This window comes from Molothrus aeneus, chromosome 4 (assembly GCF_037042795.1).
Source record: "Molothrus aeneus isolate 106 chromosome 4, BPBGC_Maene_1.0, whole genome shotgun sequence".
NCBI classification, from domain to species: domain Eukaryota; kingdom Metazoa; phylum Chordata; class Aves; order Passeriformes; family Icteridae; genus Molothrus; species Molothrus aeneus.
Genome location: NC_089649.1, coordinates 45,359,531 through 45,374,365, shown reverse-complemented (window position 1 = coordinate 45,374,365; position 14,835 = coordinate 45,359,531). Strand labels below are relative to the sequence as shown.

General features: G+C 40.4%; 1 protein-coding gene across 2 annotated transcripts in view; it reads left to right on the top strand.

The window, feature by feature from the left end:
- The window catches only part of TRMT9B (tRNA methyltransferase 9B (putative)), a 109,842-nt gene that overhangs the window by 77,930 nt on the left and 17,077 nt on the right, over positions 1–14,835 (top strand). The window contains exon 3 of one of the 2 annotated variants that reach the window (XM_066548402.1): positions 4,805–4,950. In XM_066548402.1, the coding sequence (XP_066404499.1) occupies positions 4,925–4,950 (26 nt within the window). In that variant the 5' untranslated portion in view covers positions 4,805–4,924. Of the gene's footprint in view, positions 1–4,804; positions 4,951–12,872; positions 12,953–14,835 lie in introns of those variants that run through there. The other variant, XM_066548401.1, reaches the window with a different exon arrangement.

Below are 14,835 nucleotides of genomic sequence, written 5' to 3'. Positions count from 1 at the left end.
AAAACCACCAAAGGGAGGGGAGCTATTATGAGAACTATTGTCTCAGATCTTAAAAATAGGTATTTTTATTTGCAGCTACAACAGGTTGCTTCTCTGTTCAAACATTTTTCTGAAAGATGAGAAAACTCACAATCTTTTGTTTCTTTCTTTCTGTCACTGATGCTTCATGCTTAGTGAATGTAGCTGTCTACAGTGAAATTACTCAGATATCTGTAGATTGCTTTGTAAGGAGTCACCTTTCTGACTAAACTCCTTTGAACACTAATGACCAAGGAATGTTGTATTTCAACATGTTTCTGTTCTTCTTTTCTTTTCTAGAACCACAGAATCACTAAGGTTGGAAAAGACCTCCATGACTGGGGCCATTAACCCAGCACTACTCTGTTTACGGTTAAACCATATCCCCAAGTGTTGTATCCACACATCTTCTGGCCATTTCCAGGGTTGGTGATTCCATCAGTTCCCTGGGCAGCCTGTTTGAATGCTTGACCACTCTTTCAGTGAGGAAATTTTTCCTAATATTCAATCTTAACCTCTGCTGGAACAACTTGAGGCCTTGTCTTTTCACTTGTTACCAGGGACAAGAGACCAGCCCTGACCTTGCTACAACCTCTCAAGTGGTTGTAGAGAGCGATAAGGTTCCCCTTGAACCTCCTTTTCTCCAGGCTGCACACCCACAGCTTCCTCAGCCACTCACCATAAGATTTATGCTCCAGAGCCTTCCCCAGCTCCATTGCATTTCTCTGGATGTGCTCCAGCCCCTCAATGTCCTTCTTGCAGAGAGGGGCCCAGAAAAGAACACAGCACTCAAGGTGTGTCCTCACCAGTGCTGAGCACAGGGGGACAATCCCTGCCCTGGTCCTGCTGGCCACACTATTGCTGATCCAGGCCAGGGTGCCACTGGCCTGCTTGGCCACCTGGGCACATCTGGCTCATGTTCAGCCCCTGTCACCAGCACCCCCAGTCCTTTTCTGCTGGGCAGCTTTCAGCCAGTCAAGATGATCTGTTTTATTGCCTTCCCTGGTACCAAGGTCAGGCTGATGGGCCTCTAGTTCCCTGGCTCCTCCTGAACCATCTTGTAGATTGGTGTCCCATTTGCTAAATTCCAGAAAATGGGGCCTCTCAGTTGGCCAGGACTGCTGGTTAATTATGAAAGGTGGCCTGATGAGTACTTCCACCAGCTCCCTCAGCACCTTTGGGTGGATCCCATCTGTCCCCATGAGCTTGTGTGGGTCTAAGTGGTGTAGCAGGTTGTTGACCCATAATCCCTTTGGATTTTGGATTACAGGGATTTCATTGTGCTTCCTCTCCCTGTTTCTAGCTCCGGGGGCTGGGTACCCCAAGAGCACCTGGTTCTACTGAAGCAAAGAGGACATTATGTACATCAGCCATTTTCCCATCCTTTGTCACTATGCTTCCCTCTGCATCCAGTAAAGGCTGAAGAGTCTCCTTAGCCCTCCTTGTGTTTTTGATCCATAGAAACATTTTCTGTTGTATTTTTTGGCAGCAGACAAAGTTCTAGCTGAGCTTTGTCCCTTCTATTTTTTCCCCTTCATAACATCACAACATCCTTGAAAATCCTTCCAAGTTGCCTGCCCCTTCTTCCAAAGTGATACAAATGAATATTCCAACAAAAGAATAGACCAAATTTGCCACATCAACTATAATGCAAAGTCACTTCTTTAGGTCAGGCAGAAGTATCCTTATAGCCAAGGAAAACAACTTCCTCTGCCTAGCCTTTATGGATGTTATATTTTCTTTTTTGAGATGGTCCTTTCTAATGAGTATATATGTACCACTTCCCCTTCCTTTGCTGGTAAGCCTATGTAAATATTTCTTATAGAGCAGAGCCAGCTCTCCAGGATCTATAAAGAGGCATATTTCAAAAAGGCATATGTTAGCTGATCAAAGTTCTGAAAGGATTTTTGTTGATCTGACGGACAAATTGGTTGGAGATAGCCAAGAATGCCTTCATGTGTTACTGTAAATGATTTATGAACCCAAGGTTTTCATAGCATGTTAAAAATTCATATGAACATTAGATTTAAAATTTAATTATCTGAACTAGCTGAAGCACTTCTTCAGGCTTGTAATTGGGCAGATATATAGCATTATACACAGCAGGGGAGACTTGGGACTTGTGTCCAGATCATCAGATGAATTATGTAGCCTACTCTCATTGATGAAGTCTAAATTTGTTACTTGAATAACTTGATATCTCCCTTTAATCATACAAATACAGAATATGTCAATAATATATGTTTACTCTTTGCCTGATTTTGCTAAATTTCTTTAGACATATTTGGATTAGTAGACAGTAATAACTTACTTAACTAGGAAGCACTACTAAATGTGAGTGGTGATAGTAAAATCTGACCCTGCATCTGCTCTTTGCAGGAAAAAATATAAAACAGTTACCTTGCGCTTAATTTTCTTCTTTATTCAAATCACATTTGAATAAAGAAGAAAATCATCTCCTTTGAGGAAACAAGGGCAATCAGTGAAGCAGCACATCCCTGGCATGCACTGACCAATCTTTCTGGCAGCAGGAATCAGCCTGCTAGATGTAGCTTCCTTTATGAAGACATCGTATAGGCTACAGTGTTGATTAGAAGGGCCTCACTGTAGGTGAGAATCTTGTCCCTGTCTCTCCTTATCTTTCTATGTCCTAGTGGCAACCTTGGACTAGGAATGTACAGTCTGCTCCCTGGAAATCAGGGATCTCCTATCATGATAATGGTCACTAAGAGTGGAGAATGTTACATGAAGAACATGCCTGCTGCTGACTAACAAGTGGTTTGTGTTTCAGACCAACAATTTTTCTCTGATTGAGGCAAAGTCTTTCAAAACTTACTACCTCTCCTCCTCAGAGGAGGATACAGATAACCATTTTTGAAATATATATATTTTTTTCCTTTACAGCCATGAAGATTCTCAGTAGTAAAAGTAATAATAATAAACATGTGGGGCTTGGGGTATAACACAGAAAAAGGTTTCCTTTTCCCTGTGTACAGTCACTTCAGAAATACCTGCTGCCTGAACTGGGACCAGCCAGCCAGTTCTATTTGAGAAAGGCCTGTGCAGAACAGAGTGTGAAGTTTACATCAACCTTGAGTGATCCTTTGATCTTAACAGGTGTATGTCCTGAATGCACACCAGCATGAGCTCTGAAAGGGTTTGTTTATATGATCTTCCTCCATCAGAGCATGAAATCTTCCTCCATCAGCCTTCTCAAACTCCTGAATAAGGTCATCAATACTCATAGAAAGGTTTCAGAGTCTTGAGGATATGTTTAAAAGGTGTGACACAACCTAGCTTTCTGCCATAATGCAGGATTCAGCTCCTGCATCCTGGGGTAGTGGGCCTTTTGGGCTGAGGTGTTCACTAAACTGATCTCCAGGCTCAGATAAGAGGTTGAAATGTGAGAGCTGAGCTAAAGAGACACGGCAGAATCATGGGATTACTGACTGATCTAGATCTCTTATACTACTCATATGCTTGAAGAGTGATTCAGATGCTTAGATGATGAGTATGGGTTGAGAGTCTGTGTAGAACAGAAAAACACAGTTAAATGAACAAATGAAACACATGTACAAAGAAAAACATTTCATTTGTAAAAATACCAAACAGAAACTAGGGAAAATATCATGTCTCTTGGAGAAGAGAACTGAAAATTTCTGATAAATGTTTGTTTCTATTATTAAAATATGATCTACAAATAGATAAAATATAAACCAAATTGTGGAGTAATACAAGTAAGACAAGAACTACTAATGCTGCAAAATAGTATTGAACTGCAACAAATTAGATGTTTCCAAAAATATTTTATGTTCATGTCTATATAGTACCAAGGAAAGCCAGTCACATTTCCAGTTGGTCTGATTGTAAGTATTTATAAAAGCAGCACAAGAATCTCAAGGGGCACTTCACATTAGTAGCAAGTGGAAATTTGGGAACAGAGTGTGGTCTTGTGATTCTTACTCTGAATCAACCAAAAAAACCACTTTTTCTTTTTTCTAAAGTTAAGACTCATAAGTCCTAGCATCCCTATATTTTGCCATCTGATCTGGGTTCTGAACTCCAGTCTAAATAGGTCTCATATTGACTTAAGGAATATCTAGATATTCACTCAAATGAAGACAGTAAGGCTCAGTTCAGTGGTCTAAGTCTAGATTTCAGTGCCATTTGTGATGACCGAAGGAATCCTGCCGGGCTTCCACACTTCTGCAGAAAAGCACAGGTTTTGTACAGTTCCTACATAGTATTTTTTGGTCTTGTGGGGATATTTCAGATGCACAGTCCCCTCTCTGTGGCCATCTAAACTGAGATATCTTCATCTGTGAGGAAGTACTTGTAACTTAGGTTATATAACTAAACATACTTCAAAACAGATGGTTCAGCAGCATCCATTTGTCTGATTTAGTGGGAATTGTATATGTTGTCTAAGTGCAGATATGTGGTTAGCAAGCTCTAAAAATCTTTGCTGTAGATGCAGAACTAGAGCACAGCTATGTGACAAGTGTGATTGGCAGTGGCTAAACTGCTAGAAGCCCAACAGCTTGCTGTGTAACCATATCCAGAGAAGGTAAAGAAGTTCCCTGCTCCCTGTCCCTCTGAATGCAATAACATCCAGCATCCTGGCCCTTACCAGACATTTCCCTTCAGGTCTTCATTGCAATTCCTGTCAAAATACAGAGATGCCAACCTAAAGTCAACTCGTGCTCAAGAACATTTTGACAGCTTTTCTATTTGAAGATTTTGGGAGTACTGCATTTCAACCACATCTTTTTACTCCTTATGCCAGGTGCTTTTCCTGCCACTGGTTGTTCTCTTGAGGCCTAAATGCTCCAAGTAAGATCAATAGAGGAACATGTTCATTTCTCCCTGCTGACGACAACAGTATGCTTCCAAAGGAGAAATCTGAATGTTCTTGGAAAGTAAGCTCTATGGGTAAGTCTAAAATAACTAACCATTTCAAAGTCTGCTAAAGTTCTTTTGTGTGTTTTGGGTGTTCTAACTGGTATTAGGATCCTTCAGAGGCACAAGAAAAGTGAACCTACAGCTTTAGTGAACTAAAGAAGGTATATTTTCAAGATGCAAAGTGAAATTCAGAAAGACAGTTTATTATAAAAAGTGAAAAAAAGCTTTGTCAACAATTAAGTAAAAGCCTCTGTTAAAGACCTAGCTGGAAATTACAGGCAGCTCCCTTCAAAATGGAAATAGTTCCATAATAAAGAACCAGGATAGCAACTCAGTGCACCTGTGAGTGCAGTGAATCCCCTGCTCAGCATGTGTCTTCTTGGGAAGTGAAGCTGAGGGAGCTAATGCCTGAAGCAAGGATGAGAAATTTCCAAGTGAGGTAGTGTTCTTTTGTGCCTGGAACTGCAATGGACTGCACCAGCAGTTCAGCAGCCTTGTCAGGATTTTCCTCAAGATTTTTCTCCTTTCTGGAGAAGGAAAAGGAAAGTTATTAAAAAGTTTTAGATATGAAAAGAGAGTAAGATTCCCATGACCTAATAGTTGACTTAATTTCTATCCAGAGCATAGCCTAGGGGTGCTTTCACAACCTGCAATTGCTGCACACCTGCATTCTGTGGCCTGGGGAGGGGGCATAGGGATTCAGAGATGGCCTTTGAGAAAGATCTTTGAGGTGTGGTCTCCAGAATGCCTCATCATTGTTCTTCAGCACCCACTTCCACTTCCACTTGCTTTCTGAATGTGAGTTTCCTCTTGCTCATAGGAGGGTGCAGAAAGATTCTGGAATGAAGTGGTTAAGGTAGAAGATTTTGGTGAGATTATGATAAACATGGATAGAGATTTACTCTAGAGATCCCATCCCCCTGTGTGGACACCCATAACTATAATAGGAGTTCTTCCCAGATCTTAAGAATCTCCTACTTATTATTGAATTAATTGTTATGAGGTTAAGAAAAAGGCACAGTTTTTGCTAAGTCTGTTCTTCTGGACTGAGAGGACTCTGCAACTGTTCATCACATGTTCTTTGCTTGGTTTTATTTTTAGTAATGTTCTCTTAATTTTTTGGTTTTGTGTGTTTTTTTCCAAATATCTTTTCATAAAACTAATTTAAAATAAAAGACAAGAGAGAGAAAATCAGTTTGCAATGAGGCATAAGACTTCACTTTGTTACTGAAGCGTAAAAATGGGCAAAGGCAAAGGTCCTGGAATATAATAGATCTATGAGCCATCTCTAAGTGCTTCCAAAAGAATTCCTTTCCATCAATCTATTTTTAAATACAAAAGAATAGAAGAAACATTTTCAGCATTTCACTGGATTGAGTATGCAAGAGGAATACCATGGGAATAGTTTTGAAACACTGAGAACTCAAATTCAGACTCTTTGATGTTAACAGCTTTTCTTGCCAAGACAGAATATTTTTCTCTACTTAGGATAGAAATTCTCACTGTTACACATATGCAGCTAAAGTGAGAATTTTCCTAGTTCTGATGCAGGTTAGACAAGAAGGTCTTACTGGAGCACATCACCTGTGTTTTCTGCTTCTTAGTGATCAGAAGAATTAAATTAACCTAATGTCCCTGCCACCTCCTCTTCCCTCCATGAAATGGGCTGGTGGACAAGAAACCAGAGCTCTGTGCTTTGGGTCAAGATGAGCACTTTGGGCTATTTGGTCCTGAGAGGTATAGGATTGGGTCTGGATGGGAAGAATAGGAGCATCAGGCACTATGGAGAAAAGTCAGAGGACTCTACAGTCCCAGAAAAACAATTTCTGCTTGGAGCTTAGGGTGCCAGAGAGCTGACATATTCCCAGTAGCTCAGGTACCTCGTTCAGCAAAAGAATATTTAAAGCCCTCTTCTAAGCTCATCTTGCAGCTGAAGAAAAGATAAGAAAGGTGTGCATGGTCTTGCTGTGATGGATCTTGGTCTGCTGTCACTATGAGGAGACTGTGGACATGCCATCCTTCCATACTGCCCATGTGGCACTGCCTGTTAATGGTGTGTGACCCATTCCATGGGGGGACTGATGGGATGCTCAATTACTGTATTTCTTTCTGTCTGGTACAATAGAGAGTGGCTTTAGCAGCATTTGAAAACATTTGTTGATGGTCCTGTTTTTACAGTGTTTGTGTTTCTTGTTCAATACACCAAAATCACATGAGAACTGAATCACATTCACCCATTTCCAAAGTGTGTGACAATCTGCACAATATGAGAAATTAATAGCAGTTGTATCTTTCAAGCTCAGTAACTCAGGCATCAGAAAAGCCAACTTTTTTCATATTCTGACTAGATTTGTAATGCACCTGGTAAATGTCTACCCTTTCAGAAACACAATTTCACTTCTGCTGAAATAAGCATTAAGAATATTAATGCAGGTCAAGTAGTTTATTGTTTGTATGAGCAACACCATAAGTAACCCACAATGAATATAAAATGAATAACGAGTAGCTGTCATTGTATGATTTAAGATTCTTTAAACAAAAGACAAGGCAGTAAGAAAATCAAAGAAAAAGGTTCCTGAAAAGACAAAGGAAAACAATATTACAGCTGAGTTCCTTTTTTCACTTTTGCTGTGACACTGGTGGGAGAGCAACTGTGAGGTGAGTGGCTCGGAAAAAGGCTTGGAAAAGCTCTAAAATGTGTTGAGAACAAAGAAGCTCTGAATCTCTGCAAGAACACTTTTGAGCTTAAAGAGCAGAATCTGAAGGAAGAGTACTGCCTCCAATTTTCCACATCTCCTGGGACAGCTGGTCAAAATCCTGGTAAGGCCCTGTTGAGAGAGTGCACATTTGGCACCACACACAAATCCTTTCTCTGAACAATGTGCACCACACTGTTCTAGTCTGTTTTAAGCTGTTTCTAAATTGAATAACTGAAGCAGTCTGGGACAGGGTCAGTGTCTAGAAAGCTAAGGTGAACTCTGGTTTATTCATGGACTTAATTTGTGTTTTTGGACAAGTAATTTGATCTTCTGTGACACAATGATTGTTACTAACTCAATAGAGGAAGCAAAGTCTATGATTTCTGAAGTAGAAGCATTAGGAGCCTGTAGCTTCCTTGACCCAGGAATGGACAGGAATCTCTCTTGTGCCAGTTCACCATTCACTTTCTGTTTTCCCTCTTTTAACTTTACTTATCTCTAAAGCTGAATTTCAGGACCTACTGGAGACAGTCAGTGAACTGAACTTTTATTATATGCTTCAAATGAGATCAAAATGTCAAAACATTATAGAAAAGTAATCTTTATTTTTAGCCACAGAGAGGAAATGCATATACTTGAAAAGTCTGTCCTTGTGAAATGTCTGCAGCACTTTTGCAGAGGCAAGAAATGCAAGTACTAAGTGCTTTGTCTTGAAAAGACACTTCCATTGAATATTAATTAGTCCTTGTAAGGTAAATAAACCCAACCTTCCTTCTCTGCATGCCAAATAAGATCCTCATGACTTCAGGATGCTGGGAGGCAGCTCAGGGTCCAACAATATGCCACCTTAACCTCTATAGTTTGTGCCTGTCAGCAATCCTGAAACACTTGTGTTCCTCTATCTCCAGCTTACTTAAGTGCAAAATTATGTCATATTGTCCTGTTTTGCATTGTGATTTTATTAGCAAATACTTTGTCCCTTTGCTACCACAAAGACCCCAATGACTTCCTGCTGCTGAAAACTGACATTACAAAACAAGAAAGAGGAAGGTTTATATCAAAATTAAACCCAACAAATTAATTGTACCAGAACAAGGTGTTCCCAATAAAGACAGCAGTCTGTGTTCATATTTCTTCCAAAATTTTGACTTAAATAAGCTAAAATATGTATGAAGTATGACTTACCAAGGTACAGATTTTACCCATCCCTACTGTCTCTTGGCAGCTTTTTTAGCTGATAAATTTGGTCCATCTATAGGTCTGGGATTTGGAGTTCTACTTCCTGAGAATAGTCTGTGGATCTACTTGGGCAAGATAGGAGACAGTACTGACACATTAAGGGACCCTGCAGTTTTACGTGCATTTCTATCATTGCATTTCAAATTATTTTTCAACTAATTTTTCTGCAATACCACTACAATTGTATCTCATTTTAGTCTCTGATAGTGAAACAAGAAAGAAATTTCCCTCTTTTGTGGTCACTTCTGCTTGCTTTACCTCTTGCAACAACTGTACTGAAATAACAAAGGCTCTTTCTAGTGAGGTGAACATGAGTTGTCCTGCAAAGCTTGGTTGTACTTAAGTATTAAATAATAGTGCTTAGCACTTGTGCAACTTAATGCCTTATAATCTTCAAAGCACTTTACAAATCTTAACTAGTTAATCCCCACAGCAGCTCTGCATGGTAGGCTGTGAAGGTCACACATTAAAAATCTCCCATGATACAAGCTTGACTGCATAGTAAGCCTATGGGAAAAAATATCTGCACGCTTATGTTCCTGAAGTCATGAGTGTTTAATTTTACTGGACTGTAATGGCTTACTTTCAGTATGTAAGTACAGACTTATTTTCAGGAAATTTGTTTTGCTTTCTTATCCCACTCAAAATAAATCCATTATACCCTGCAGCATGTCTCAGCACACAAAATTATCAAAATTTTGAGGATATTTTTTTATTTTTAAAACTCCTGGAAGCAAATGAGAAGCAGAGGATATGAATTTTATTTAAAAAATCAAGTTTCTATTGCCAGTGATTGAAAAGACCATGGATGGGAAAGGGTCAGAAAGTCCCTGAAGACTGAAGCACTCAGGACAGTAACCACCATTTTTAGCAACTTCTTTTGAAAATTTGACTTTTGTCATATTGAGATTGCCAGGAAAACAAAATATGCTTATACTCAATTTCATTGGGAAACTTAAGCCTTTAGAGACCCTATTTCATTTGAGAAATAGCACGGTTTTTCTAGCTCGAATTTTCTTTGGATTTTCATGTTCCAGAAAAAAATCAAATAGTTGCTGCTAAAGAATATTATTTATTTAGCCTTTTCAGGTCTAAAATGTCCCACAAAGTGGAGCTGCTGCTTTTAGTTCACTGTAGTACTATCACAAACACCACTGCTTCCATCTGTTGTTAGTTCTGGTGGAAAACTTTTTAAAACAACATAAGAGTTTGACACTAATATTATAATTCTACGTGAAGACCAAGTTCACCAATCAAAGGTGTAAGTCATTAGCTCATGGCTACCTCTCAAGCATCTGCATAGAAAATAAGCATAGAAAATAAGCTTCTCAAAGGTGTTTATTTTTTGTACTACTTATTGTAGAGAGGAAACAAAGTCTTTGACTGACGAGGACTTCTTCCAATGGAAGCAGACATAAAGTAGAGTTTTTGTCACAAGTTTAAAAAAAGCCATGAGTTTTTCAGAACGTCTATTGAGACACTGCAGCCTTATTTACAAATACAGCATGATCCTTCCCCTCCAAGGCACCAGGCAACTTAATGCCTCCTTTTGCTTTCAAGTACAACTGTCTCTTTGTAAAGCTTGTAATTTGAGAGCCAATCCTTTGTAATAAGGAAGCTCTATGATATCATAAAGACTGACCTTGTTTCCTTATTTTCCTACTGGTTCAACCTGGAAACTTTTATTTCCTTGGGTATCCTTCTCTTTTTCCCCTTGCTTTGCTTTTATTCCTTTTATTCCTTTTTTTTCCCCTCACCTTTGAAGAAAATCACAAATAACCTTTGAAGGAATAATTAGCATTTGCTGTAACTCTATAGTAAAAACCTTTACCTGAATGACTGCAAAAGGTTATCTAAGGGTAAAGGTTTCAGACAGACCAGGGAGAGAACAATCTTCAGATGAAAGATGATAGGGATGAGCACAAAAGAGATGCTAGAAAGTAAAGGAATAAATGAATGGGAATGGAAGAGGCAACATAATTAGCCAGTCTTACATGCTTGCCACTACATAATTTCAGATGTTCCAAATAGAGCCTGGTATTCTGCAGACAAACTCATAATTAAGTACAGGGTTGCAATGCGCAGGCACAAGAGGTCTGAATTAAGGTTTCATGACAGCCTTCTGGCTTTCCCAATGTTTGGTCACTTAATTTAATATCCTAAATCCTTTTTAATATAGAAAAAAATTATTTTAATGAGGACTTTTAATTGTTTAGGGAGGAGAGGTTGCTACAGACTGCAGTTCATTATGTAATTGTAGATGCATAATACTCCAAAGGAAAAGGTATTATTTTTTCATTCTGCCTAAATTTGTATGATGAGACCATGATGAGACCTTAATAAATGTGGGGGTTGGGTTAACCGTAATAAAACCTTAATAAAAATAAGGGTTTGGGGTTTTTTCCCCCTAAAGTGTGTTAAGCTACATGACTAACATCTATTTTAAATGCATCAGAAGCAGGAAGTCTGGAGAGACTCTATAGGACTGATACGTAATTGTAGTTTTAGGAACATCCAGGAAAGATTAGGTGGTAAGGGAAAAGGCTGTGTGAATTCCCCACAGTTTTATGAGTTGACAACAGAATCTTTTTCTTAGAAGGCTGATTTGAGGCAGTTCTTTCAAATGGAAGAGCTTTTAAAATAAGTAAAAATTTATATCAACAAATAACATAAAGTAGAATTCACATGAGTAATTTTACCTGAAGGAAGAATGAGGCATAGATGGCATCATCTTCCAAATAAGGTATCTGAAAGAGTCTGGGCATGGCAGACCCGGATTTGTCTGCACCAGTTTAGCTGACTCTACATTACAGAATTAAATTAGCAGAATGTACATGAAGTATGGCATAATAGGGACAAGTCAACACAATGCTTGCAAAGGACATTCATGTCTTTCAAATTAGTCAAAGCTCTTTGAAGGTGTTAAGAAGATTAGTTGTTATCTAGCTGTTGAATTCCTTCATAATGGAGACCAAGAGTTTCATCATTACTCTATGCCTTCGGTACATTTAATAGAATATTAGGTTTATGTGTTTTCAGTATGTTCATTCTCATCTTGTCCTTATAATCTGCCCCTGAATCTTTTTGTCCAGGTAGGATTGTCAAAGTAAAGGGAATGCATGTTCTTGAGCAATTTTGTCAGTCCTGAAAATCCCATCAATACACAGTCATGTTCCTCATAATCCTGTCTTCAGGTACATTAAAACTGATTTCAGCAGAAGACTACCTGTAACAGGAAATGGTTCAATACATTCAGTACTTTGTGCAATGTTGTGCTGAGTTCCCTGCCTGTCATACTGGCTGGTATTGTTTCATTGCATTCTTCTTTATCTGGAATCTCTTATACATAATTTATAAATTCTTGGGACGTGAGTATCTCTTTAGCTCATGTTTATAGTGCTAATTGTATCGGGGTCCTGGCGCATGGCTGGGTTTTTTCATACTTGTGCAATAAACACCTGTAAGTATACGAAGTATAGAAACAATCTGCCATTTTTAGACTGCTTTTAATAGGAATGAGTGCGGGAGTAGGGGAAAAAATTATTCACTCTCAAGAGCCACGGGATGGGAAGACTTGCAGACAGGACCTAGTCACAAAGGTTAGCTTTGCGCTTAACCTTTAAATGAGCAAGGGCTAATCTTCCTTGGCCACGGCCTTGGTTGATGGCAGCCACCACGGCTCCCATCAACCTCGGTTTAGAGGAGCTCGGGGACCCTGCTGCTCCCCCCAGCAAACCCCCACTCCCTTGACGGAGCATCCCCCCGCCACCATCATCTCCATCAGCACCACCCTCCTGGCAGAACCTGCCCAAGGGAGGAGACGAGACCGCAAGGAGAAGAGTTAACAGGGAATTGATAACCCGGCCCCTTTTTTGTCTTACTCCGCCTCCTCCCGCTTGCGGGGAAGTGGGGGATCAGGACGCGCCGGGCGGGGGTGGCCCCGGCGGAGAGGTGCGGGGAGGGCTCCCCTCCGCGCCGCTCCGCCGGGGGCCCCGCGGCTCGGCCCGGCCCGGCCCGGCCCGGCCCGGCCCGCACGGCCGAGCGCCGCCGCCGCCGCCGCGGGGGATGGAGCCGGAGCCGCGCCGCGGGAGCAGGTGAGCACGGCGGGCAGCGCGGAGCCGGGGATGCGGAGGGCAGCCCGCTCCGCCTCGGGGGCAAGGAAAAACCCAGCGGTGGGGAAGGCAAAAACCCCACCCCAACCTCGCACCAGCCAAAGAGGGGAAAAAAAAAAAAGCGTCGCGGTACATTTGTGCAGATTGAGATGATCGTCTTAAAAACGCTGCCCGCAGAGCCGGGAGTCTCCCCTCTGGCGCTGACCCAGCCCGAGAGGGAAGGATTTGGAGATGGAACTTAATTTTTTACACACACGTGCGGTGTCCCCGCTCCCCCCGTGTCACATTTTGATTGAACGAAGCCGCGGGTTGCAGAGCTGGGAACTAGCGTGGATGCTGGAGCTGAATTTGGTGTAGCACTTGGGGAGGGGAGGTTTTACGAAATGGGGGGAATTTACCACGGCAATAGTAAGTTTCTCCGTGGTCGCCTGCTTAGTTAAAAATTAAGTACGCGCTGTGTGTTGGCAGACAGTCCTAAGCAATGACCTGGAGCAATCCTAAGCCGTAACAGTTCATGATTATTTTCTTCTTTTCCTAGAGGATTCTAAATACTGAGATACTGCCTCCACATCGAGCTCTCAGCATTGCAGAGTGTTCGCTGCTTAATGAATGTTTGTAAAGGGATTTTCATTCCCGCTGAGCATCAGTGGGAGCAGCCAGAGCTCAGGGAGTCATCTCACTCGTGCCTTTTCCTTTGTAAAGAATTTCTGGCAGAATTCAGCAGCCCTGCTGTGTTGACTTAGTGCACAGGATAACATTCCTTGCTGATATAGTTGCTCAGGTGAAGTGTGCTGCTGGAGTTTATGATTCTGTGCATGAAACTTGAGAAAGAGATAAGAAAATAATTCAGCAGCCTCTCCATGAGCAACAGAACTGGTCCTCTCAGGACTTTTTCCTGCCCTTTGATTGACCCCGGAGGGTTGGCTTCGTTTTAGTAATTTGTTTTCAGTCTAGTACATAAATACATTTATTTCAGGAATATTTGCTATTTATAGACCATGTCTTTGAACAGAGTTTGAAATCAGCCCTACATCAAGGGATAAATATTTCCCATGCAAACTCCCAGATTTGCAGATATTTTGCTGTCTGTTCTGGATGGATGAATCGGAATATGGTACAGTAGAAACAGTGCAAGGTTTGAAAATATAATTTGAAAAATATAATTTGCAAATTCCTGCTTTTAGTTATTATTGATAGGCTACCTGAGGTCAGTAAGGTGATTCATAAGCATAAAGCTAAGCAGATGTCCACTTGTTTGCGGTACCAGTATCTACATGGGCCAGTTCGTAGGTCGTAATAGCAACAGAATACTCCTGTTTGACAGAAAACCATGGCTTGAGGGCCACATGTCTCTTACATTCATGAAGATTAAAGAGATTGGAAAACTATTTCAGACCTCTATATACTTATGAAATAATTTTAAATTAAAAATAAAGAGTAAAAACACTGGTACTTAAAAAATTTTGTATTTACCTTCATAAATGGACGTAGGAGTACCAACTGAATGACTGGGAGAAAAAGAGTCTAACTGTTGAAAAATAAGGTAAATACTTGTGTCATAGCCAGGCTTTATGTAACTGACTTAAACTCATGTGACACAGAATCCTGGCTGATTTCTTTTCCGTCAGAAAAGTTTAAGCAGAACACAGTCGGACAAAAGGCACTGTATAACTTGGTTTGTATTTTGCTGTTGAAAAGTATTCCGTTTTGAAGAAAGCTTTACATTCATATCAACATGTAATAATTTCAGAGAAGTTAATTACTTACAGCTCAACTTTCTTCAAAGCTAATATTTCTTTTGATACTCAAAATATTGATGTTTGTAGGTATCAACTTTTTTCCCCAATACAATAATTTCCTGATTT